Below are 25,172 nucleotides of genomic sequence, written 5' to 3'. Positions count from 1 at the left end.
ATGGACGATTTTTTGGCAAAAATCTGAGTCTCATTTCCTCGTGGCGTGGACTGCCGATTAGTCCTGCCACATATCAATCATAAAACGCACCTACCGCTCACCTGCAGCCGCGTCGGCTTGTGCCCAGGAGAGCAGCACGTTTCCCAGTGTTTAAGCGCATTGATCTATCATAATATAGTTCCCTCAGTGTACAGGACAAAATTAAGACAGAAAAACACAGTTCGAGCTCAGAAGAGACAAAAATCTACGGGAGACGAGAGATGCGATGTGTTCCATCGTGCTAATAAACAAACGCACTTGTGTGTTGTATCAGTCACGGTGGAGTGCGCATGCGCACTTCCACCTGAGTTCTCAAATCGTCAAAAAATCGTCCATTACACCTTTAAAGTGGGACCAAACACAAAAGAATTTACAACTAAACTAAGCTATTGTTGTCAACTGGACTGGAGACGTTTTGCCGCTCATCCTAGTAGCTTCTTCAGTTTTTTCTGTCTTTATCTGTCTGAAGGGGGGAGCTAACGGCACTGACACTAACACCAGCTCCTTGTTTGCAGTCAGAGGCATTGGTTGTTAGTTTGGTCAATTTTGGGGCGTGAACAATGATGCTAAATATGATTAAATATACCTTAGTTTGATCGTCAGGTAAACGCCAATTTTCTTGGATGATGTTCTGCCATCTGAGCCACTTCAAACAACTCATTTGTTTATAAAATGTAAAAGCACATAGCCCTATTCAATTCATTTGTGCAATGTTACAAATAAAGTAATCCCAGAATAATTACAGTAACTTCTCCAACATTATATATTGTGGATTTATTGTATTGTTCCTTTAAACATGCTTTTGCACCTTTACATTGTCATTTCATTGCTTTAGAAGTGTAAATAGTGTATCAACTGAAAGCACACACTTTATGTCAGGCAGGCGTTCCCTTATCACCTACTGGAAGCAGAGGGAATAATACAAGGAGATAAACAAAAGCTAGCTTGCCCCCGACAAGCTAATGTAAGCATGACGTTTTTATGAACTCATTTTGATGGCAAGTGTTTGATGATTTATGGCCTTTGATCCAGCAGAAGATCCGACAGCTCGACTTACGACGTCTCAATGTCATGGAGAGGACTGACTAAACAGGATTCACCAGACAAGAGTGAATGACAATAAATACAACTCCAGGTATGTTTTTGAAGAGGGAAGAATGTTAAAGCATGTTTAAAAGCTCATAAAAGTCCTTTTTATATGTACACTTCCCAAATTGATCATTTGTAATTCTAAATGTGACTCTGTACTAGTAAATGCCACTATTTGACTCACCAGGCCGCTGTGGAGGCCCACCAGCCGATACTGAGCAGGTCTGCTATCGTAGGCTGCAGAGAGGGAGGAAGAGGTCAGGCAGAACAGTCAGACGTTTGTGTGGAGGTGTCTTCAGTCATGTGGATCAGGGCTGTTCAATATACTCAGAACCTTCATTTAAATACGGACCACAACCCATCTCACAAATATGAAACAAATGATCCTCTTGTTCCCTGGTTTAAATCTGGGTTAGCACTAGTTTAGACCTGGTTTGGTCTTTGTTTATTCCTAATTTAACTCTGGTTCGGTACTGGATGGGACATTTTGCAAAGTAATGTTGCTGAAGCATTCTATATTTTATTTGTCACAAAAACCCAATCCATCAGTAGCTTTTGTACTCAATTAACTACATGTATTGAAACAGTGCTGGGGATATTGTCTACAGTAGTGTCGTGGTGTGCACCTACAGCCAAAACCCTCCTTTCTGGTCACGTCTTACCAGAGAAAGAGAGACAGGCCTGCACACTTACTCCAAAACTGCATTTAATGACTGATTTTGATCTAACTGGATTCAAATTCAATCCCCTATATATAACTTCTACCCACTGATTGGTCGGGTGAGATCCTCATTCATTTACACAACAATATAATACAAACTGCACAGAAACAACTCATAATCGAGCCATTAACCAGGTACATTAATCAGTTATTAAAATACATAATTCATCATAATGAGTGTATTATCTACAGTCTACAAGAACTCTTTAACCTCATTCTTGATTGAGGCCACTAGGGGCCAGCGTTTGTGAAGTGTAAACATAAAAAGTTGTCTTTGTAGCAGTAGTCTATTGATATCTCCTCCTCCTGCTCTATCCCGACGTAGTTTAGAGAGGAGGCGGGATGCTGTGCTGCTTTAAAATGGGCAGCTACAGGATTTCACACTTGGTTATGTGGGAAAAACCTCAAGAGCACTAAAGACTCGAATGGCAGGAGCAACATCAGTAATGGAGACTTGAGAGATATCCCATTTTAAAGGGGCGCTGGTATCGCACGGAGCAGACGGGCGCGTGATGGTTCTCTCACCACGTGGACAGAGCGCAGGCCGGCCGCAGCCTTGCTCTCTCCCTCGGGGTCGCACACAGACTGGTAGTCGTAGGTCTTGTTGAAGGAGTACAGCGACTGGTTGACCAGGTTGATCATCAGTACAGGGTCCACCTCGCCAAAGAACTGACCGATCTGGGACACAACGTTAAGAAGACTGCTCTAGTTTAACATATGGGGACATTTGCTGGTAAACTGATCGAATTTATGGGCCAAGCAATACACAGCAAAAAGAATAGCACTGTCAGCACTGATTTTGAGTGTGTATTTGTATTTGGTATGCAGTCATATTGACATCTGCATAATATGACATCAAAAATGTATCAATTTACATGTTATAACAAGCTGAACAAAACAGTTTGCTATGTTTTTAGCGTTAGTTAATTCTGCAGTTGAAAAGCATACAAACTGCACACAGAATGGCTCAGAAGTACTTATTTACACCAACTATAAGCTACATGTTGTTAAACTCCTATAACCCATCTCCTCCACTGCAGCAAAACCCCAGCCTGCCCACCTCCTCCTCCTCCTCCTCCTCCTTCATACCATCAGGGTCTAGTCCCCAGGCGTCCAGGCTGGAGTAGAATCATTTGAGAAAAGGGGCTTTTCCAAATGTCATTTGGCTGTTATTAAATACATGCTGTCAGCAGATTTGACAGACATGAACTAACCTACAATATAAATCAAAGGACACAGCCGTTTATGGTGAAGACATTATGCTGCACAGCTCCAATGGACATTTATCACAAAATGGACACGTGAAATTGGATCTCTATAAAATCTTCCATAAAATATCTTTGAGATGGTTTGGAACAGATGTTGGGCCCCTGCTTTAGTCGGCATGGGCCTGATGAGTCACAGCCCACACATATTTGTATTGTCATTGGCCTTTGCTAAAGCATCTCATGAACTGAAAATAAAGTATACTTTGAAAACCACACATGGCTTTCCACCAGTGAGGTGTTCCCCCGTCTGCTACGGGAGGAGGAGGACCAGCTGGTGTCCTGGTGCTGTGGCAACAACCTGGATCTCAACACTCTGTAGACAGTGAAGATGATGGTGGACTTCAGTTACTGCCCCCTTCGCCCTGACAGACTCCCCCATCACCACCGTGGACTCCCTAAGCTTCCTCTGTACCACCATCATCCAGTGGGGAGCCACCATCAGCTCCCTCACCGGGAAGGCCCAGCAGAGGATGTACTTTCTGTGGCAGCTGAGGAAAGCCAAGCTGAGGGCGGGGATGATGGTGCAGCTCTACACGGCCATCATTGAGTCCATCCTCACCTCCTCCATCACCGTGTGGTACGCTGGAGCCACAGCCAGGGACAAACAGAGACTACAGTGCATTGTGAGCTCTGCTGAGAAGGTGATCGGCTGCAGACTTCCATCTCTGCAGGACCTGTACGTCTCCAGGGCTCTGGGACGAGCAGGTTGGATCACAGCCCCTTCTCATCATTCCCCTCAGGCAGGAGGCCACTCCCCTCAGGTAGGAGGCCACTCCCCTCAGGCAGGAGGCCACTCCCCTCAGGCAGGAGGCCACTCCCCTCAGGCAGGAGGCTATGGTCCATCCAGACCAGAATCTCCCGCCACAAGAACAGTTTCTTTCCCTCTGCCGTTGGACTTATGAACACTTCTTAAACACCTGTCACTTTGATAAATGCTACTTCACCTATTTGAACTGCAAGTTTTGCTTGTGAGTATGTGTGTATATATATTTTATACATATACATATATTTATTTTGCATGGTCTTATTTTTGCACAGTCTATATTTTTTGGGAGTGTCTACAGAGCCGCGGCGCGCGGCCGAAACTGCCATGTTATTTTGTGCCGCGGCTCCTGAAACTGCTGCGCTATTTGAACGCGCCGGGTTACGGTTAGGGTTAAGGTTAGGGTTAAGGTTAGGGTCAGGGTTAGGGTTAAGGTTAGGGTCAGGGTTAGGGTTGAGGTTAGGGTCAGGGTTAGGGTTAGGGTTAGCCGTGAGGCTATATGGAAGTGCCGCGGTTCCTGAAACTGTTGGGCCATTTGACCGCGCCACGGCTCTGCAGCCACAGACATATTTTTTACCATTATTATTATTCATTGTTTTATGTTGCATTTAACTGTTGAAGCAAGAATTTTGTTCACTAACAATGGTAAAAAAATATTCTGATCAAGATTTGGTGTTCACCCTCTATCTACTGGACATCTAATGGGAACATAATCAAAAGCTAGTTTGCACCAACATGGTTACGGTATCTAAGAACATAGTTTTAATAAATGCAATTTGAGGCTAAAATGCTTAGAACGAGTCTGCTGCTGATTTTTTTTTTTCATTTATAAAATTTCAAACAAAACAGAAGAGTACAGTTTTTATACATTTGATGCCGTTTTGAGAGCAAAGTGGAGGTCAAACCCCCTTATCCAATTGAATAGCACTTTACAAATTTGTCAAACCTCTCAAAGCAGAACAAGGTGTTTTTCAGGGCGTGCTAATGAAGTGGGTCCCGGGCCAAAATGTGTAGGCAAGTGCGGCTTAGTAAAGGACTTTGTAACCTCTGTTTTTTTCTGTCTCCCAAACTTAGTAACTGCTTTATTGTTGTTTGAATGACAAATCTTCTGAAATACTCACTGAAAAAGGAAGTCAAAGGTCGAACTCACCAGTGAAATGTACTCGTCCTGATTGGACATGAGCAGAAATCCACCATCGTCCAGAATCACACAGTCGATTTGCTTCAAGAGAAAATCATATTAGCAAAGTATTTGTTTCATCTTTTAAGAACCAACAGCAACGTTGTAATTGGTCATACCTTGTCATTTCGAAGACAGCCACAGATTTCATCCTTGCACTATAGAAAACAAATGTACACTAGTGACGTGTGTATTAGCCATAACATTATGACCTGCAGGTACAGAGTGGTCCTGACCTGGCCTCTGAAGGGTAAGGTGTGTGCCAGGGCATCAGCCATTTTTTACATTGATCATACTATATGTTATTCTCTTACTGAGCTTTTCAGACCGTGACCTCCGAATGACCAAACGGAAATAGACAGGACTATGTTTTTTGCAAAAATTGCACAACTTCAGTTTAGTGTAGGAATTTCCAGACGTAGACTGTTTGAACTGTGAGTAAGTGAGCTGTGATCAATTCAATTCAATTTATTTTTCTAACACCCAAAATCACAACAACGGTTGCCTCTAAGGGCCACAGTAAAAAACAAATGAAGCAATGTCTGTGGTGGCGGGAGACGATGTTCCAGAGTCCTCTGTCCTTAGATCCTCCTTCTTGGCCAGGAAAAACGACAAAAAACTCCGGGCTGGTACAGGGCCAAGGCAGAATCCTGTGGGCTGGCTGCGATTTTTTTAAATTTGTATATATGTATGTAAATGTATGTATGTATGTACGTACATACATACGTGTGTGTGTGAGTGTGTGTGTGTGAGTGAGTGTGTGTGTGTATCTCTCTCTCCATATATATATATATATATATATATATATATATATATATATATATACATATAGCTTGTCTGTTAGCAACAAATTATAATTTGAATATTAAAAACTTAACAAATGCTACACTTTAATAGCCTTAATAAACGATAAACGAAGACTTCATATTAAACCAATAGTTTATTAAGAATTATTGGTTCTTAATAAACTATTGATTTATTGGTTCTTAATAAACTATTGATTTAATATAAGAACCAATAATAAACTTATCACTGATTGAGCTCGTCAGATCTCAGAAGCTAAGCAGGGATGGGACTGCAGGAATGCCAGCTTCCACAGGGGGGTAGAGCACACTGTTGTTGTGCCCTTGGGCAATACACTTCACCCACCTTGTCTCTAGCGTTCAAGTATGTGGTGTATGAAAGAGTGTGTTTATGAGATGGATTAGCCCAGGCTCCACTCCAGCGTGTTTATAGCAAGTGTCATGTGTTCATTAACACGCACCGTGCTTAATAATAAAATAAATGTGCTTGCTATTAATTAAGTCTTTGTTCATGCTTTATTCAGGGTTATTAAGGTGTAGTTATTGTACCGTAAATTGGTACAGCTCTTATTTGAGTTCAGAGGAAAACACAAAACAGAACTGTTCATTATATAGAAATGTTAGAACATCTTAGTTACAGCCATGTCCAGCCTGTAGGATGCTCTGTAGACCACATGCTCTGCTCTGGTTGTGTCCCATGACCTGGTTACTTGTAGGTGATTCAGCGATCACCTACAAAGCTTGGACCAGAAAGTACTTGCTTGAGCAAAGACTTTCAGGGGAACCCTCAGATGCCCTCAGACATGTTATGAATGACTCTTAGAGTGAAATGCCACATTGTGTGTCTACTAACCAGGTCATAATGCTATGTGTAATGTGTACGGTGCATGCAGAACGACAGGAGACACCACTTACATTCACTTTGAGAGTAGCATTAATGAAAGTGTTCATCCAGTATGTGACATTGAGTTTGACTCCCACCACTAAGGATCACAAACAGAGCGGGTCAGCTGACACAATGAAAAATGCAGGATTTTTTATCACTCCCGATGCGTCCCGGAGCACCGTCGGGCCCCGAGCCTTACCTGCTGGTTTCAGGGTGACCTTGTCCACACTGAGGACCACGGCTTTGCTCACCAGGATGCCCGTGTCCATCACCTGCTCCGGGCCCTCCGCTGCAGAGAAAGACAACGGGAGGGCGAGAGGGAGAGAGAAATAGAGGGAGGAAGGTAGCGATATGATGGAGAGAATATGAGGAGAGAGACAGATATAGACACAGAGAGATGTTGTTTTGTTTATTCGTTGCGTGAAAACCTATTCAATGTACAATAAAACATTTAAAACAACCACGAAAAAAACTATGGACGTTCATCATCGGCCCGTTCTGTCCTGCGTAGGGTCGGAGGGCACAAGTCGCCAGTCGTCTTGGTTCAGAGCTTTTCGGATCACACCAGCACGTCCACTACCTCTGCCCGTCTTTGCAGCTCTCCTTACTACTACTCGGACACTTTAAGAGGCATTGTGATTCAATTCAATTTATTTTTTTAACAGCAGTTGCCTCGAAGGGCGACAGTGACAACAGATTAAACTAGAAAATCTGCAATGGCTGAAGTCTCTCTCTCTCTCTCTCTCTCTCTCTCTCTCTCTCTCTCTCTCTCTCTCTCTCTCTCTCTCTCTCTCTCTCTCTCTCTCTCTCTCTCTCTCTCTCTCTCTCTCTCTCTCTCTCTCTCCCTCTCCCTCTCTCTCTCTCCCTCTCTCCCCCTCCCTCTCTCTCTCCCCCTCTCCCCTCTCTCTCTCTGCCATGCCTGTCATAACCTCACCACATTAACGTTGGGCAATGTGACGTTTCCTAGACATGGACAGAACAGAGTTTATGTCTGTGATCTGAACGTCTGAGCTGCATGTGCGCTCTGCCAAACCACGACACATGCACAAGAGCAGAGAGGATTATACCGGCTTTGTCCAATTACAGCCAGGCCTTTAACACACGGATACACTCGTAAAGTCTTATACTATAAGATCAGATTCATGTTTTCGCGTTTTGTTACTAATCAAGCGTTCAAGGATTCAGAGATTAATGAAAGGCACATATTTTGATGTCTGCTCGTCATATTAAGTTTCCTTCTACAACATTGCTATATAATTATAAGAAGTGGACGTGAATTGTGATGAATTGAACCATTAGGCTCCGCCCACATATACCTGCCATACTCATTTTAAAGCCCAGAACCTGGAGAATTTAGTCGCTGATTTTATTTTGCAATCCCTACAATAAAGTTGCGGAGCTAGCATTTTTAGAAAAAGCTAATGGAGGCAGCCTGGATCAAAGTTCAAGGGTTACAGAGAGTACACAGCAGTAAAACCACACCTTGACAAGATTTATATTTATATTTCTGAAGCCACTCAACATTGGCATCAGTATTAGCTCAACATATTCTTATAAGGCACTCTCTCTCACTCTATTTCCTGTTTGTTTCAGCAGTTGTAACCCATTTCTCCCCCTCAGCAGCAGAAGCATCAGCCTCCTCAGCTTCGCTTCACCTCCTCAACACCAGTGTCTAGGTCTCAGATGTTTTGTTCCAAGCAAATCTAATCCATAGAGGTTATATACGGTGCATCTGCCAGAATCTTAGCACCAAAGTTCATCCATTCACCAATGCGTCTTGTGCACCTGTGGTCCATAATACACTGGTTCCAGTACATACCATTATAAATGGGAGCAGTAAAAATATAGCTTTCGTTGTCCAGGGCTCTCTTGTATGAGCTGCATTCGTATGGTTCTGGGTTCTCTAACCACTCTGCCCCCGCGCTGAAAAACACAAATGTCAAGGTATGAAAAATGGATCACACTGATGATACGGTAGCCATGTGTTACAGTGTGTGTTCCAGCAGAACTGGAACCAGGACTTTTATGAGTCTCACACTAGCACGGCCTGGTGATGTCATCGTGTAGGGCTGTTTGTCGAGATGTCCCGCCGTAGTGCTAACGCTGTAGCTGAAATCATGAGCCTGTCTCTATAACAGGACCTGCTAGCATGCATGGTATTGCTTTGCCAGTAATGTTCCACTGTGTGTCATTAAATTCATCTATCTTGCATTGATTCATTTACATTAAATTACATGTTTTTATTTCAATGCAAATGTGTAAATAGTTTATGATGTGAGCTTGGCCCGGGTCACCATTGAAAAAGAGATTTGTGGACATTAATTGAAATGTTTTGTCAATGGTCACAGTAAGAATAAGAATAAGAATTCCACGACGATTAAAGTGCCTATGACAGGTTTTTACGATTTTGTAACGTTGGCTTTATTACCTATTATACCAATCGAGCAGGTATTTTTGGAGACAATTTTATAAAATCAGTCGAAAATTACAGGAAGTGACATCACATGAGGGACACTCATTCCAGACAAAGTTTATGAGGAATTTACACAAAAGAAACAACTTTTTTGATCCCTATAAACGATAATCCAACAAAATAAAGTAGCTGTCATATATTTTTATTTGTTAAATAAAACAAATTGACATTAGATGAGTTTTGTTCTCTGCTTGCTGGGTAATGTTCTAGTATGTGATATATTACAAACAGGAAGTGAAATTATAGATCTAAAAAATTAGCTGTTCTGAGATTAAATGTTTTATCATTTTTAGCAAAATTTCAAATATGTAAAACTTATCTGCCTAGTTTAGTTCCATGAGTCGTTCAACTGTCAGAGGCACAATGGAAAAAAATAACCTCAGGACTTTAAAAAAATAACGGACAAAATGGGACAATTTTTCAGAACTTAATATGATCTAATTCTTCTTTTGTATTTTTTTTCTGATGCCACTTTCACTATTTTCTGATTTATTCTTTTACTTGCCTTATGTTCTACTTGGTCCAACTCGTTCTTTGTGGTTTTTAGATTTTTTTCCCTTCTGTTGTTGTTTTTGTTTATCTATGTTCTAATAAAAAAATAAAATAGCAATAAAAAACACTGTCCTATAATTCTATATAACTCATGTAGATAAATTAAATGGCACACTTAATGTCATACTGTGGAACATTCCATTCAAACGACAAACAGCGGACAGAGGGTGGTATGTTGTCTGCACAGGAATGAAAACTGTTACTTCACTTGTTTGTCATACAATATTTAACTTGTCAAATTGTCCATAAGGAATGAAGTATTCTTTACATCACTGCCCAAACCAACCGCAGTATTTCTGGTAAAAGCGACACACAGGAACGTGACTGTAATGTTAGCTAGCATCTTCAGCCTTGACCCGTGGGCCGTAGTGGTCCCTGGCAGGCTCCGCGGATTTGTGCTACAAGACTCTAATCCAACATGCTTTTGGACCGGCCCCCGAGGAGCAGCTGAGAGGGCCAGCCAAAACTCCAGCTCGGCCTAAGAGCGTTACACAGTCAGGATCCATTCACATCCCACACTTAAGACATGCAGATCCGGGGGTCATTTGTAACCGAGAGGGACGATGGAATGAGAGAGGGGTTATAGTGGGAGAGAAGGGGAGAAAAGAGGGGGAGAGAGTACCTTTTTGGAAAGACTCTGGTGATCCCTCCATCCGTGGCCACAAACCTGGCCACCACTCCGTCTCTGCAAAACAAAGAAGCAAAAGAACACAGTGAAATTGAAGGTAGTTCTAAGGGTCTGCCATCTGAAGGTCTAAATGGTGTTGTGTCTGACATAAGATAAGATGACATGTTCCGCAGTATGGCATTAAACTTATTTATAGAACTCGAACATTAATTTTGTTAGTAACATGGAAGAAAAAAGAAAAACTAAACTTAATAAAACAACATAAATAGCATATAATAATTTATACCAGATGCGCAGTGAGGAAAATATGTTAATTATTCATCGGTTTGTTACTGATGTTGGTTATTACAATGGGTTTTTCATTTGATAGATGATTTGTGGAGTCTTTATAATGTTGTATGTTGATGAATTTGTGGAACTTGAGTGTTAGATAAAGTTTTAAAATGTTAAAATGTTTTGAAATGAAAACATGTTCCTCCTTTAGGGCTTTAGTATTTTACAATTTCTGGGAGAGATGTTGTTCTGTTTTTTTTTTTCCATAAGGGGGAAGCTTGATGGGCATTAAAAAATAAACACACAGGTGAGTAATATTTGTGATGTGTACAACTGTGTAGTAGCATTAATATTATAATACTTACAATATTTTGACATAATTGTAGCGTATTTACAGTATTCTTAATATGTTATTTTTATTGTCTGAGCTATGGAACATGTGTCCGCCCCTGTGTTCTTAATGAAGATATAATGAAATTATATGGTATCCCCCAGGTCCTGGTGGTATCATCCTCTAGGCTATGTTTACGTTGTGCTCTGAGGTATTTTCCAAATGTGTGCATTAAACCACCAGGCCAAGTTACAAGCCAGATCTGTGGAAAGGCGAGCCATCTCACAGTAAGAATGCATGTTTTTCAAGTTTAAAATGCATAATAGAGAAGAAAAAAACATATATAAGACGCACTGGAGTATAAGTTGCATTTCTGGGGAAATTTATTTTATAAAATCCAAGACCTAGAACAGACATTTCATCTTGAAATATAATTTAAAATAATAACAGATTAAAGAACATGGTGAATAGGTGTACGGATGCTAACGCTAACACCTTCAGCTACATGACGCACAGACAACAAACTGTGGTAAGTGTCTGGTATGTTAATGTAACATATGAACAGTTCAGATAACTATAGCATAAAGAACATGCTAACAAGTTTACCAAAGCATCAGTTTTACCCCAAATCACTAAATCCATTGAATTCTTCTTCCTCTGTGTCACTTCTAAACAATTCTGCAAACTTCGAAGGTAGAGGAAGTGCTGATTCTTCTTCTGTGTCGCTTAGAGCCTAGAGCAGTGGTCCCCAAACTTTTTGACTCGAGGGCCACATTGGGTTCTAAAATTTGGCCGAGGGGCCGGGCCAGGAAAATATGGTGTGTTTGTGTGAACTAATGAATTACTATAAATTACAGGCAAGATTTGACCAGTAACTTGTGACAAAGCAACAAATGCAAGGCTCAATGTACAAATTGTTTTCCAAATGCATTAAATAATGATTAATTATCTACTGTCTTCTACTGTCCACAAGAGTCTTCTTCAGTGTCAAACACTTGTGCTTCCTGCTTGATTGGCCCCGGTGGCCGTTTGTGGTGAATTTTATTTTCTGCGCGCCATCGATTTTCTTGTGCGCGCAGTGCACTATAGCAGTGCACTATGTGCGAGCAGTGCACTATGTGCGAGCATATGTGCGAGCAGTGCGCAGCTGCGCTGGCACGCAGCTTAGAGGGAACAGTGGCCATCTCTTGGGGAAATGTACAGGCGAAAGGTAAAATGAACGGCCAGCCACAGTATCGTGAGTTTGAATCCTTCCTTTTTTTCCTCATTCCATCTACTGTCTAATAAAGCCTACGGCAAAAAAAAAATGAAATAATAATAATTAATTTTTTTAAATATAACTTGGACAAGCTTGGCGGGCCGATTGAAAGGCTCAACGGGCCAGATGTGGCCCGTGGGCCGTAGTTTCGGGACCACTGGCCTAAAGCGTCCTCTTGCGGGTTGCCAGTGAGAAAATAACAAATAATATGGAGTATGTCGCACCCGGCCAAAACTATGAAAATAGTATAGTCTGGAAAACACAATATTTTTAAGATAAGATAAGAGCAACAAAAACATCTTAAACGCATAAATGCAAGTTCATTCATGTTCTACCGCTTGTTCCCGTTAGAGGTCGCGGGTGACTGGAGCCTATCCCAGTGAGTTTGGGCCTTATGTGCTGGACAGGGGCAGCTATATAGACACAGAAAATATTCACTCTCACATTCATTCACTAGGGGCCATTTAGAGTCACTAGTTTACCTCACTCATGCATGTGACGGTGGGAGGAAACCGGAGAACGCAGAGAACCCACAATGCAGGCTTCACCCAGAGAGATCATGTTGGTCTGGCCTGGGAATCCAACCCATGGTCGCTAACCCTAATCGCTCTGCCACCGTGCACCCATAAATGTAATGCAAGTTATATAAGCTTAATGCCATACTATGAAACATTTCAGGCAAAAAATGATAAAATATATGATAAAATATCATGATAAATGATCATATTGAAACTTCTTTTAGGCATAAACTCTAAAACAGAATAAACCAGTAAACCCCTTTTTCAAATAACAAAAATATAGCAGAATGAATCTGTGGGGTGTAATCAGGTTATTTATTCGACCCTCTAGAGCTCAAAATTGATTGTACTACAAAAACGCTACAAAAATGTCCCAATTAGTGCATTTAGTTAAATTTAGAAGATAACAACTATTTGCAATTTTTATTAACAAGTAAAAACAAAAAAATGATCAATTATGCTCTGCGGCCTGTGTTATTTAGCATAATAAAAGCGCGGGCATAGAATCCTCCTTGTGCGTGCAGTGACAGTAGGATTTGCTCCTGTATTTTTCACTCTGAGAGGACTAAACCTGTTGTTCTCATTAGTGGTTCTTTGTAATGCTCCTAAGTCAGCGAAATCCTATTACACAGAGGAGCGCTAAAAGGCTGCACACCTAGCATTTGTGCTGCCAAGTGAATAAAACCTCTGCTGTGAACGAGGCTGCTTTATCTCAAGGCTTTGGGAAAGACGTGGTAGAGTGGTTTGTGCTCTCGCCTCACAACAAGAAGGTTTCAAGGTCAGAGTTCAGCCAATGCTCTAGCTAGCTACTTTCCTGACCAAGATTCTGGTCCTAGATTGCAAAATTAAAAGGGACAGTACCAGTAAAAAATAATGTAGAGATATAATGTATACGCAGTTCCTAGGGTCAATATAAGTCTGCTGTGTGCTGTCTGCATAATGTTTATGAAGCGTTTATCAACAACGAACCAGGAAATAACGCTGGTGCGCTGTTAGAATGTTAGTTCATTAGCGTTGCCGCATGTTACCCGGTTCACTGTTTATCCGTGGAATTGGGCGGATTTTAAAGAGCTGCACCGGGTGAAAAATATTATCCGCCAGTTTGGCCACATTCATTTTATATGTAGAATGTATTCATTTTTGTATAATTTTAATGAAAGTCCTGAATTGTGTTGTTAGCATGCTGGTTGTACACAGCAAATGTGTATAATTAGGATGGCAGGACTGTGTTTTTCATAATTTTGATTGACAATGTGAAAATCAGGTAACGCCACAGCTCCTGCCAAACAGAGCGGCATGGGCTGAAAAATGGGTTGTACTAGTTGTATATAGATGTTCTAGTAACCCTCCCCCACTCAGAAAAAAATAAATAAAAAATCATCAAGGTCATTAAATATACTGTACCTGATTTTTTTTACACTTCTCAGCAGTACAATATTCCTCACTTTCCTGCCGCATTCCTAGCATCCTAATTATTCACCAGCGTTGACTTTTTAAGCGTGTTTTACAACTTTCAAAGACCAGACCAATCACTTTAAAGCTACCACCAACTAGCATGCTAACAGCGCATTTACTGGTTTACCGAGGCTAAAAACGCTTTATAATAAGATGCGGACAGCACACCGTGGTCTTATTTCGACACGATCAGCTGCTTTTACTGTACTGTATTTGTTCTCAACTACATGGACATTATTTGGCTACAACCACTTTAACAGGTAACTTTTTTACTCTTTAATAGTTTTACTGTTTTATGATAGTCAAGTTTTGAAATGGAATAATAACTTTCTATATGAGACACTGGGGTTGGAGAGGAAGAGATGGGAAAGCAGAGGGGGCTGATGGTTCTGCTGCTGTGGTGGAGATGAGGGAGAACCAGGGTCGTGACAGAAATGACCAGACGATAGCAAGGAGCTGTGAGATGATTGGTTGAGAGGCAAAGATAGCAGGCTGTGACTGGAGGTAAGAAGAATTTGAATTTGTATAAAAAGTCCCCTGCTGGCACACATGAGAATTTAATCAAATTTGTAATTCGAAGGATCATCTTGAAATAATTTCTATGATCTGTATTTACAGCCAGTTCAAGCAAAGTCATATATAACTTTGCGTAACCTCTCGGACACTTTTAAAAACATTTGTTGCTCCCCTATACTACATTATAATTGCGTCTCTGCGTTATGCAACAACAGGGCTGAAGACAAATCGTTTCTGTAGTAGCATTCTTTTGTTTCGATTGCGATACGTGCTAATGCTAACCAGATCCATAGCGTTGCATGTGAAGATGTGTTTAGATTAGAGCAGGCACGGCGCTAAAAAACACACACTGTTGTAATTATTGTTGTGTTTTTTCATGCAATCTGTTGGCAGTGCTAAAGAGGGTGTGAACAACTTTCATCAGCCTGGACAGTTCACAGTCAAACACGAGAAGTTTTCGATATGAAGGAATGTACCGCAGTTTTTGGACTATAAGTCGCTCCGGAATATAAGTTGCACCAGCCAAAAAAATGCACAGTAAGATTTGATCAAATCCAAGACCAAGAACAGATTTAATCTTGAAATGTAGTTTAAAATAATAACAGAATAAAGAACATGGTGAATAGGTGTACGTATGCTAACGCTAACACCTTCAGCTACATGACGCACAGACAGAACTGTGGTAAGTATCTAGTATGGTAACGTAACATATTAACAGTTATTCAGATAAATATAGCATAAAGAACATGCTAACAAGTTTACCAAAGCATCAGTATTACCCCAAATCACTAAATCCATTGAATTCAACTCTGCCAACAACTCCGCCAACTCCGGAGGCTTCTGCGTTGCTTAGAGACGAGAGCGTCTTCTTGCGGTTGACAGTGTGAAAATAATCAACATGTGAAATGCTGTTGCCAGTGTGAAAATAACGAATAATATCACATACAAGTCGCTCTGGAGTGTGAATTGCACCCCGGCCAAAACTAAAAAAACAATATTTTTAGGTCAAGGTTTTAGACCATAGACTGACATTTTGATTACTAAATATTATTTTTTTAACATTAACAATACTAGTTCTGATAAAGCTCAAGATCATTCGAAACGGTTAAAATATTTTGTCCTGTACATGTGATTTTATTTATTATAGAAATGAGTTACAATACTAATTCAAACAGCGACTGATTTTCTATACATTTGACCACCTTAGTTAGTTAAGTTGACTGCTACAGTGACCATAAAAAGCAGTGTGTTATGATTGGTCACAAGTCAATCAGAACAAAAACAGGCCTGGTTGAGATTAAGCTGAAATATTTCTGGCTGTTTTAAAAGTGGAAATTGTCTGTTTGAATCTATCGAGCCCATATACTGTACACAGTATGACTACATACCTAAGTACATATGGAAACAAGTATCTTTACACAGTGCTGACAAACTTACACGCTCTGTTCAGTCCACACTTTGACCAGCTCTGCCGTCAGCCCAGCGTCCAGGATCAGGCGACTCACCAGGGACACATTACCTAGAGAAAAACAAAGACAAATACTTCAAACACAACAACCAACTATGTCAACTCACACTGCAAAAATAATATGTAGAGTTTGCATGTTCTCCTTATCCCTGAAGCATTTTCTCAATGTATTTTTATTTTTTTTAATTGATGAGGAAAACTAAAATAAGACGCTTTTTACTTCAAATCAAACCTAAAATATATCATTTTTAAATCATTAAACAAATAATTTAAAAGAGGAAATATATATCCAAACTATTAAAACCACTCAAATAAAAGTGCATTCACAAGCTGGCTGTTTTAATCTGGGGAAACTAGAAGCAAGTCTATGGTGTTTTCATAAATTATTAGGTAAATTCTGTGGATTTACTCCCAAGGTTGCACTAAGAGTACGAGAACTGCGTGATAAATCATACGCATGTGTACATTGTAGTGCGAGGAACAGCAGATGTGGTCGGCCAAATCTTTAGTCCGGATAAACCAAGGGAAAAATAGCAGGAAATGATTTGTTTTATGTTTTGGGGAGTAACGGAATGCTAAAATGAGAATGTAAGGTATTGGGAGGCGTTGGTTCAGTATTTTTTGGTACATTTTCAGGACAGAAAAAAGTTGGAATAAGTATTTTATCCTTTAAAAAAGACATTGCGTTGGTAAAATGTGTTGAAAATAAAAATCCTTAAATAACACATAAAAGAAGTGTCTACAGAGCCCCGCGGCTGCCATGTTATTTTGTGCCGCGGCTCCTGAAACTGCTGCGCTATTTGACCGCGCCGTTTTAGACCGCGCCGGGTTAACTTTAGGGTTAAGGTTAGGGTTAAGGTTAGGGTTAAGGTTAAGGTTAGGGTTAGGGTTAGGGTTAGGGTTAGGGTCAGGGTTAAGGTTAGGGTTAAGGTTAAGGTTAGGGTTAGGGTTAGGGTTAGGGTCAGGGTTAAGGTTAGGGTCAGGGTTAAGGTTAGGGTTAAGGTTAGGGTTAGGGTTAGGGTTAGGGTCAGGGTTAAGGTTAGGGTCAGGGTTAAGGTTAGGGTTAAGGTTAGGGTTAAGGTTAGGGTTAAGGTTAAGGTTAGGGTTAGGGTTAGGGTTAGGGTTAGGGTTAGGGTCAGGGTTAAGGTTAGGGTCAGGGTTAGGGTTAAGGTTAGGGTCAGGGTTAGGGTTAAGGTTAGGGTCAGGGTTAGGGTTAAGGTTAGGGTTAAGGTTAGGGTTAGGGTTAGGGTTAGGGTCAGGGTTAAGGTTAGGGTCAGGGTTAAGGTTAGGGTCAGGGTTAAGGTTAGGGTCAGGGTTAAGGTTAAGGTTAGGGTCAGGGTTAGGGTTAGGGTCAGGGTTAAGGTTAGGGTCAGGGTTAAGGTTAAGGTTAGGGTCAGGGTCAGGGTTAGGGTTAAGGTTAGGGTTAGGGTTAAGGTTAAGGTTAGGGTCAGGGTTAAGTTAGGGTCAGGGTTAAGGTTAGGTTCAGGGTCAGGGTTAAGGTTAGGGTTAAGGTTAAGGTTAGGGTCAGGGTTAAGGTTAGGGTCAGGGTTAAGGTTAGGGTCAGGGTTAGGGTTAGGGTCAGGGTCAGGGTTAGGGTTAAGGTTAGGGTTAGCCATGAGGCTATATGGCAGTGCCGTGGTTCCTGAAACTGCTGGGCCATTTGACTGCGCCGCCGCTCTGCAGACAGTATACTACTGTATACTAACAACAAACACACCCTGATGCGCTGAATTAGGCTTTCATAGTAACTAAAACACATTTCAGTCGATAGAGTTGGATCCTTTGTTTTGACAAATATTCTCCCGCTTTAAAATCATATGAAGTTCATCTTATCTTATTAAATATGGTAATTCAAATCATGCTTAATAAACCATGCAATTGCTCACTGTTTGATACAACTAAAGGAACAGTGAATGATTACATTGAAAGCACAGTGTCTGCGCACTAAGATGGATATATAGGACATTTTTCATAAGGAGCAGGAGTATGGGCAGGAGCTGTGTGTGTCACTAGAGGTCATACCTGAAATATTCTCATCTTTTTACGGCCAATCGTGGAAATGCTCAAAAAGAGGTTTAGTAAGAGACATAACTTTTGGTTTCTCCTCCGCTATTTCTGCATTTATTTAGCTTCTATGTGCTTCTACTCCACATTATCACATCTCTTTATGTAATGCATTGGGTTTGAATAGTGTTAGAAGCATTATGCACTGGAAATATAATATTTTGCGTCTTGGTGCGAATGCCGTGGATCGATAAGAAGAAACAGCTGATGCTAAAAGGCTATGTAAGTGGTTGGTGAGGACTGATGCCTTTGCCATTGCATTATAACCCCACGTGTACCATTACAACCCCATGTGTACCATTACAACCCCCACGTGTACCATTACAGCCCCACTTGTTCCATTACATCCCCACATGTACCATTACAGCCCCACATGTACCATTACAGCCCCACATGTACCATTACAGCCCCACGTGTACCATTACAGCCCCACTTGTTCCATTACATCCCCACATGTACCATTACAGCCCCACATGTACCATTACAGCCCCACATGTACCATTACAACCCCACATGTACCATTACAACCCCATGTGTACCATTACAACCCCACATGTACCATTACAGCCCCACATGTACCATTACAGCCCCACATGCACCATTACAGCCCCACATGTACCATTACAACCCCATGTGTACCATTACAACCCCCACGTGTACCATTACAGCCCCACTTGTTCCATTACATCCCCACATGTACCATTACAGCCCCACATGTACCATTACAGCCCCACATGTACCATTACAACCCCACATGTACCATTACAACCCCATGTGTACCATTACAACCCCACATGCACCATTACAGCCCCACATGTACCATTACAACCCCACATGTACCATTACAACCCCATGTGTACCACTACAGCCCCACATGTACCATTAGAACCCCACAGGTACCATTACAACCCCATGTGTACAATTACAACCCCATGTGTACCACTACAGCCCCACATGTACCATTACAACCCCACATGTACCATTACAACCCCACATGTACCATTACAACCCCATGTGTACCACTACAGCCCCACATGTACCATTAGAACCCCACATGTACCATTACAACCCCATGTGTACCATTACAGCCCCACATGTACCATTACAACCCCATGTGTACCATTACAGCCCCACATGTACCATTACAACCCCACATGTACCTTTACAGCCCCACGTGTACCATTACATCCCCCACGTGTACCATTACAGCCCCACATGTACCTTTACAGCCCCACGTGTACCATTACATCCCCCACATGTACAATTACAGCCCCACATGTACCATTACAACCCCACGTGTACAATTACAGCCCCACATGTACCATTACAACCCCATGTGTACCATTACAACCCCATGTGTACCATTACAGCCCCACATGTACCATTACAACCCCATGTGTACCATTACAACCCCACATGTACCATTACAGCCCCACGTGTACCATTACAGCCCCACATGTACCATTACATCCCCACATGTACCATTACAGCCCCACGTGTACCATTACAGCCCCACATGTACCATTACAACCCCACGTGTACCATTAGAACCCCACATGTACCATTACAACCCCACGTGTACCATTACAGCCCCACATGTACCATTACAACCCCACGTGTACCATTACATCCCCACGTGTACCATTACAGCCCCACGTGTACCATTACAGCCCCACATGTACCATTACAACCCCACGTGTACCATTACAGCCCCACATGTACCATTACAACCCCACGTGTACCATTACATCCCCACGTGTACCATTACAGCCCCACATGTACCATTACAGCCCCACGTGTACCATTACAGCCCCACATGTACCATTACAGCCCCACGTGTACCATTACAACCCCACATGTACAATTACAGCCCCACATGTACCATTACAACCCCACATGTACCATTACAACCCCATGTGTACCACTACAGCCTTCATCACACCTTTTCACAGACTTCAACCACAAACCGATTTGTATAACATCCATGATTCTGGTGATTTATCTTATGATGGTTAGTTCTGGCCCATAACCATTTAGCCCTGACTTTTGACACCTTTAATTAAACGTCTTATGGAAAAAAAACTTAACATTACGCAGCTGGAATTTGCATTAAGGCAAGACACAACAGGAAAAACTATTTTTTGTTTTGTTTTTTTTTGTTTGCTCTCACGACATATAGACTTTTATCCGGAAACTGCACTGTCCAGTCTTCACATAAAGATGTTTTATTATTGCATTAAATCCACTTCAACCATAGATTTTATGGGACATTGTAACTTCAAAGGCCATTTTCTCCCAGTGCATTTCTCTCCCACAGAGACATAAAGATCAGCCCTTAAAGTCGCACCTACACACACCAAACTCTACAATCTCGGACTTTGATGCATCGTACAGAAGGATTTGGTGATATTTAATTCAAAGCCTGATTTACTCACAATTGATTAACACTTTACAAGAACACATTTTAACACAATTTCAAGTCATATCAAGTTTACGCAAAAAAAAAAAAAAACACGAAATAAGATATTCAAAAACCCAGCTGAAATGACTTTTGTATCTCAAATGTTTAACATGAAGCAAGGAATTTAAACCTGACGATCCCTTTTTCAGATGTATGTGATTTTCCTTCCAAATTGAACTTGTAAAAAGCTTGTAGTAGAGTTTTATGTGCGTTAACTACACAAGAAGTTTCAAATTGATATTGAAATCTGAATTCACCTGCAGTGTCTCATCCTAAAGAACCAGAACATTCTCCTTCTCATTGCATCTGATTTCTCTCGGACCAAAACATGCAGCGTACACTATATTCTTATATTCTCGCCCCCCGGCTAGGTACGGACCAAGACCCTCTGCTCACTTTCCTTCATCCACTTGATTAGACCAGAAGAAACCTTTCACCTTGACCTGTTTAACTTGTGTGCTCTGTAATCCTTTAATGGATGCAGATGGTAAAAGCAGGAGCACTCCATTGGATGATGACAGAGGAGCACATATGAGTCAGTCTACAGTAACATGACAACAGCAGCTTCAGGGAAACCGATGGTGTCACCCATGACGTCACCCCGATGTCACCCCGACGTCGCTCCGCTCACACCGGCTCAATCTCATCGCTCGGCTGAGACCTTGGCGTGCTGCTGACCACTGCTGTTCTGAAAGTTAATCCTGTGATGAGTAAGCGAGCTAAACTGATGGAGCTTTAATGCAGCGTCATGTCACTGTGTTGATTAGAGTGTGGTCAGTACTACTAAACAAAGACTTCAAAATGATCAAATAGTGGCTTTGTAACTACTTCTTTCTAACATACTAACCATGACGCTTGAATTAGTTGCTAAGTCTGAGGGAGTGAACATGTTTAATCAGAAATGTTATGTGAAAAGTGGACATAATTCAAAGTTTAAGAGGCGAGATGGAGAGCTGAGGGAAAAGAAAGCCTCACATTTAGTACAGCACAAACTCTGTTCTTTAGCTTCTATTCTTACTTTAAGGTTGCTCTACAGTCACTTCAAAATGAAAAAAATACTTAAAGGTCAACATGTTTTAAGACTTTACGATGTGTTTAATACTGCTATGAAGTGATTTAGTCTTACTGCTTAATTTGAAGCAATGACAGCAACATTTGTAGTAATCATCACAAAAATAAGAAGCTGAGTCACTAATGGTAAAAACATGCCTCACACTATAATGTCTTCTTCTTCTTCTTTTTCTTCTTCTTTGGTGTTTTCAGAGCACTTTTGAATGAATGCTCCAACAGTATTTAGCATCTTCAAATGTTAATTGATTTATCGTCAGGCTAACAGAATCATGAGTCGACATAATCCTGAGCTCGATATGTTTTTTTTTATAAAAGTTAGCATTAGCTCTGAGACAAAAACACAAGTATCCTCTTCATTTCTAAAGTGCTTGGCGTGTTCTCTTTAACTGTCTGCAGCGCAAAGTCTTTAAATATTGACTTCAGTGTGACTCTGTGGACATATAGTGAGAGTGCAAGGGTGTAAGCCAAGAGCTGATTAAACAACGTTAAGTTCAACACAGCGAAAAAGACACATGATTTGACGTTGTCGGTGTAATCCCTCATTCGTCCAGGCGTGTTCCAGAGTAGAAAAAACTTCAGTTGTAGTCATCTGGACTAGAAAAAATAAACGTTTTGACTCTCATCCAAGAATCTTTGTCAATAAAAGAATTTAGGTCGAGAACTCCGATATTTGTACTATTCTGTGGTAAGTCCAGCCCATTGGGAGGAGCCTTCCTGAAGTAGAAAGAGTTGTTTGTTTCAACAGAAACTTACCCTCTTTGTATCTACCGAGCCTATTCAACCCTTTAATGGGCTATTAGTCTCCCCTTTGTCTTTGTGAGACCCTGGCTCAACCACCCTGAATACCTGATTAGCATCTAAATGTCCTGGTCCTGGTCCTCTACCTCTCCAGGGGTTCAGGATCCCATTGTACACTACAGGAAGATTGAATCTTAGCCCTCCATTTCTGTTTAAAGAAGGTTTTTCTTTTTTAACAAAAATAACTTCCTTAACTCCTCTTTCAAACCATCTTTTCTCCCTGCTTAAAACCTTCACCTCACCGTCTTCAAACGAGTGATTAGAGGCTTCAAGATGGAGATGCACGGCACTCTGAGGTCCTGAACTTGTATTTCTTCTGTGCTGATAAAGCCTCTTGTGTAGAGGCTGTTTAGTCTCACCTATGTAACGTTCTTTACAGCTTTCTTCACTGCATTGGATCGAATAAACTACATTGCTTTTAAATTAAATTGTCAATTAAATTCTTTTATTGACAATGACTCTTGGATGAGAGTCGAAACGTCTATTTTTTCGAACTGAGTCCAGATGACTACAACTGAAGCTTTTTCTACAATGATTTGACGTTGTATTTTGAAACCGTTTTTCTTTGCCAGCGTCTTGCCACACCACAGTTCTGATGGGATTTGAACTAACTCCAGTCCACAGGCAGCTGCATAACTCACTTCACTGCTGCCCTGAAGTGGAATGAATAATGTACCAAACTGTAAAAAGAAAATAAGAAGGCCACTCAGCTTCGTTAGCTTTACTGTGACATGAACTCGCTTTGGGCTCTGAACATTGTGAAAAGTGCTTTTAAACTCATGGCAGTGAATTATTAGAACGCTCTGCAGACATTAGGTAAGTGAGCGATACGTTTGGACCATTGCAAAGAGCTTCAAATAGGGACGAGAACTGATAAGAAACGAATCAATCACAAATTTGACCAAAATGAACCGTCATTTTAAAAATACCGCCATGAATCGCAGATATACTAGACTGTAAATTTAGACTTTACAGTTAAACAGGGGAGAGGAGGAGGGTCAAATGAATCGAAGCATCAATCAATCAAACGTAATCATTTTCCTGGTACTACAGTTCTGTTTTAAGACTGTAAACATATGGAACAGCACCTTTAATATGTCTTTTATCATGTAAGTCTGCCATCAAATGCACCCATGGGTAACTCACAGGCGTCGGGTGTGTTCCTGTTGATGAAGAGGTTGAAGTCCAGGAGGAACTGGCTGTTGTTGTGGGACATCTTCAGCTCTTTGCAGTACTCCCTGAGCAGACATAGGACAGAGGACAAAGGACGGAGTACCTCGCGTGGTTACGTGTGCGGAGAGAGCGGCAGAGACTTACCTGGGGGCGATGTAGGTGTACCCGAACTCGTCAAAGCGCTCCAGCTGGATGGTGTCCATGGCTTTGGAGGACAAACGTAAAGAAATGTGTGAGCGGCATCAGAGGAACTTGTACGTGGGAAATGGCCAATGTTTTAACAGTTGTATTCAGGGCAATCTTTTTGTTTGAGTCTCCCAATTTTCACAGTCAGACAATATTATAATGTATTATGTATTATTTATTATTTAACTTTTAAAAAATGGATTTTTTTTGTTTTGTTAAAATGAACTCTTTTTGTCCAATTTTTTACTAATTAAAATATACTCAATAATATCCACCCATTAATGCCCACCTCTAAGTCATTTCAAAGCTGCATTATGTCACTTTTGTGGTGGAGGGTCTGCTACATGCTTGTCTCCATTGAGATGTTACTGCTTTGATTGGAATGCTCTACAGAATGTCAAAGTTATTACATGTTTTTTTTTTTTTTTTGAGTATTTTTCTACGATAAAAAACACTTGTATTTGAATAAATGGAAGATAGAAAGGGTTAATGCCACACTGTGGAGCGTTGCAGCTAAAGTACAATGCAGGTGAAATAAAATGAATATTAAAGATGCACTACGTAACTTTTCAGGTGGAGGGTCGGCCACCTGCTTGTTATTAAACCTGTTCTCTGGAGACACCAACAGAGGGCAAAGGTCACGCTAAGTTTGTAACCTAAAGGCCACTGTAAATGCAAGATATTGAATGATTGGTTTATTTCTGGTTTATATATTTCAATGATTTATATAATTTACAGCATAAACACAATATTAACACACACAAAAAGGAGCATGAATTATGTACTGATAAATCCATACTCGGACAGTTAATGAAACAGTTTTACAAAGGCCTGGAAAGCTTTTGTAAAACTTAAACATTTTGAAATGTAACATCTTAGACAAAAGTGCATTTCTCTATTTTACAAAAAAAAATGTTACAGCCACAAATACATTTCAATTATTATTTTTTTTTCTTTTCATTTTAATCAGAAATAGATAATTAACTTCAATTTTGCACTCACTTTCAATCATTCCATAATTTTACCCCAAGAACAGAAACACATTTTGATCTAACATTAGTTCTAGTTCAAACGTTTAATGCCATACTGCGGAACATTCTATGCAAAGCAATAAGGTCTCCATGGATAAACAGATGCAGATCCAACACCACAAACGTACAAACGCACCTTTAATATTTTATGAGCCTCTGCAGATAGA

At 40.9% G+C, this 25,172-nt stretch overlaps 1 protein-coding gene across 1 annotated transcript in view; it reads right to left on the bottom strand.

The window, feature by feature from the left end:
* The window catches only part of LOC140348520 (voltage-dependent calcium channel subunit alpha-2/delta-1-like), an 85,891-nt gene that overhangs the window by 17,505 nt on the left and 43,214 nt on the right, over window positions 1-25,172 (bottom strand). Inside the window, exons 16-26 of the mRNA XM_072434452.1 lie at window positions 23,933-23,993; window positions 23,762-23,853; window positions 16,191-16,272; window positions 10,397-10,459; window positions 8,569-8,672; window positions 6,949-7,038; window positions 6,779-6,846; window positions 5,180-5,218; window positions 5,031-5,102; window positions 2,375-2,527; window positions 1,313-1,365 (exon numbers count right to left, since the gene is read on the bottom strand). Coding sequence (XP_072290553.1) covers window positions 1,313-1,365; window positions 2,375-2,527; window positions 5,031-5,102; window positions 5,180-5,218; window positions 6,779-6,846; window positions 6,949-7,038; window positions 8,569-8,672; window positions 10,397-10,459; window positions 16,191-16,272; window positions 23,762-23,853; window positions 23,933-23,993 — 877 coding nt within the window. The remainder of the gene's footprint in view (window positions 1-1,312; window positions 1,366-2,374; window positions 2,528-5,030; window positions 5,103-5,179; window positions 5,219-6,778; window positions 6,847-6,948; window positions 7,039-8,568; window positions 8,673-10,396; window positions 10,460-16,190; window positions 16,273-23,761; window positions 23,854-23,932; window positions 23,994-25,172) is intronic.

The sequence above is a fragment of the Eucyclogobius newberryi genome, unplaced genomic scaffold (genome assembly GCF_026437365.1).
Source record: "Eucyclogobius newberryi isolate DKJ021-1_F unplaced genomic scaffold, fEucNew1.0.hap1 SCAF_7, whole genome shotgun sequence".
NCBI classification, from domain to species: domain Eukaryota; kingdom Metazoa; phylum Chordata; class Actinopteri; order Gobiiformes; family Gobiidae; genus Eucyclogobius; species Eucyclogobius newberryi.
The sequence above is the reverse complement of the archived record's forward strand: the minus strand, read 5'-3'. Positions and strand labels throughout refer to the sequence as shown.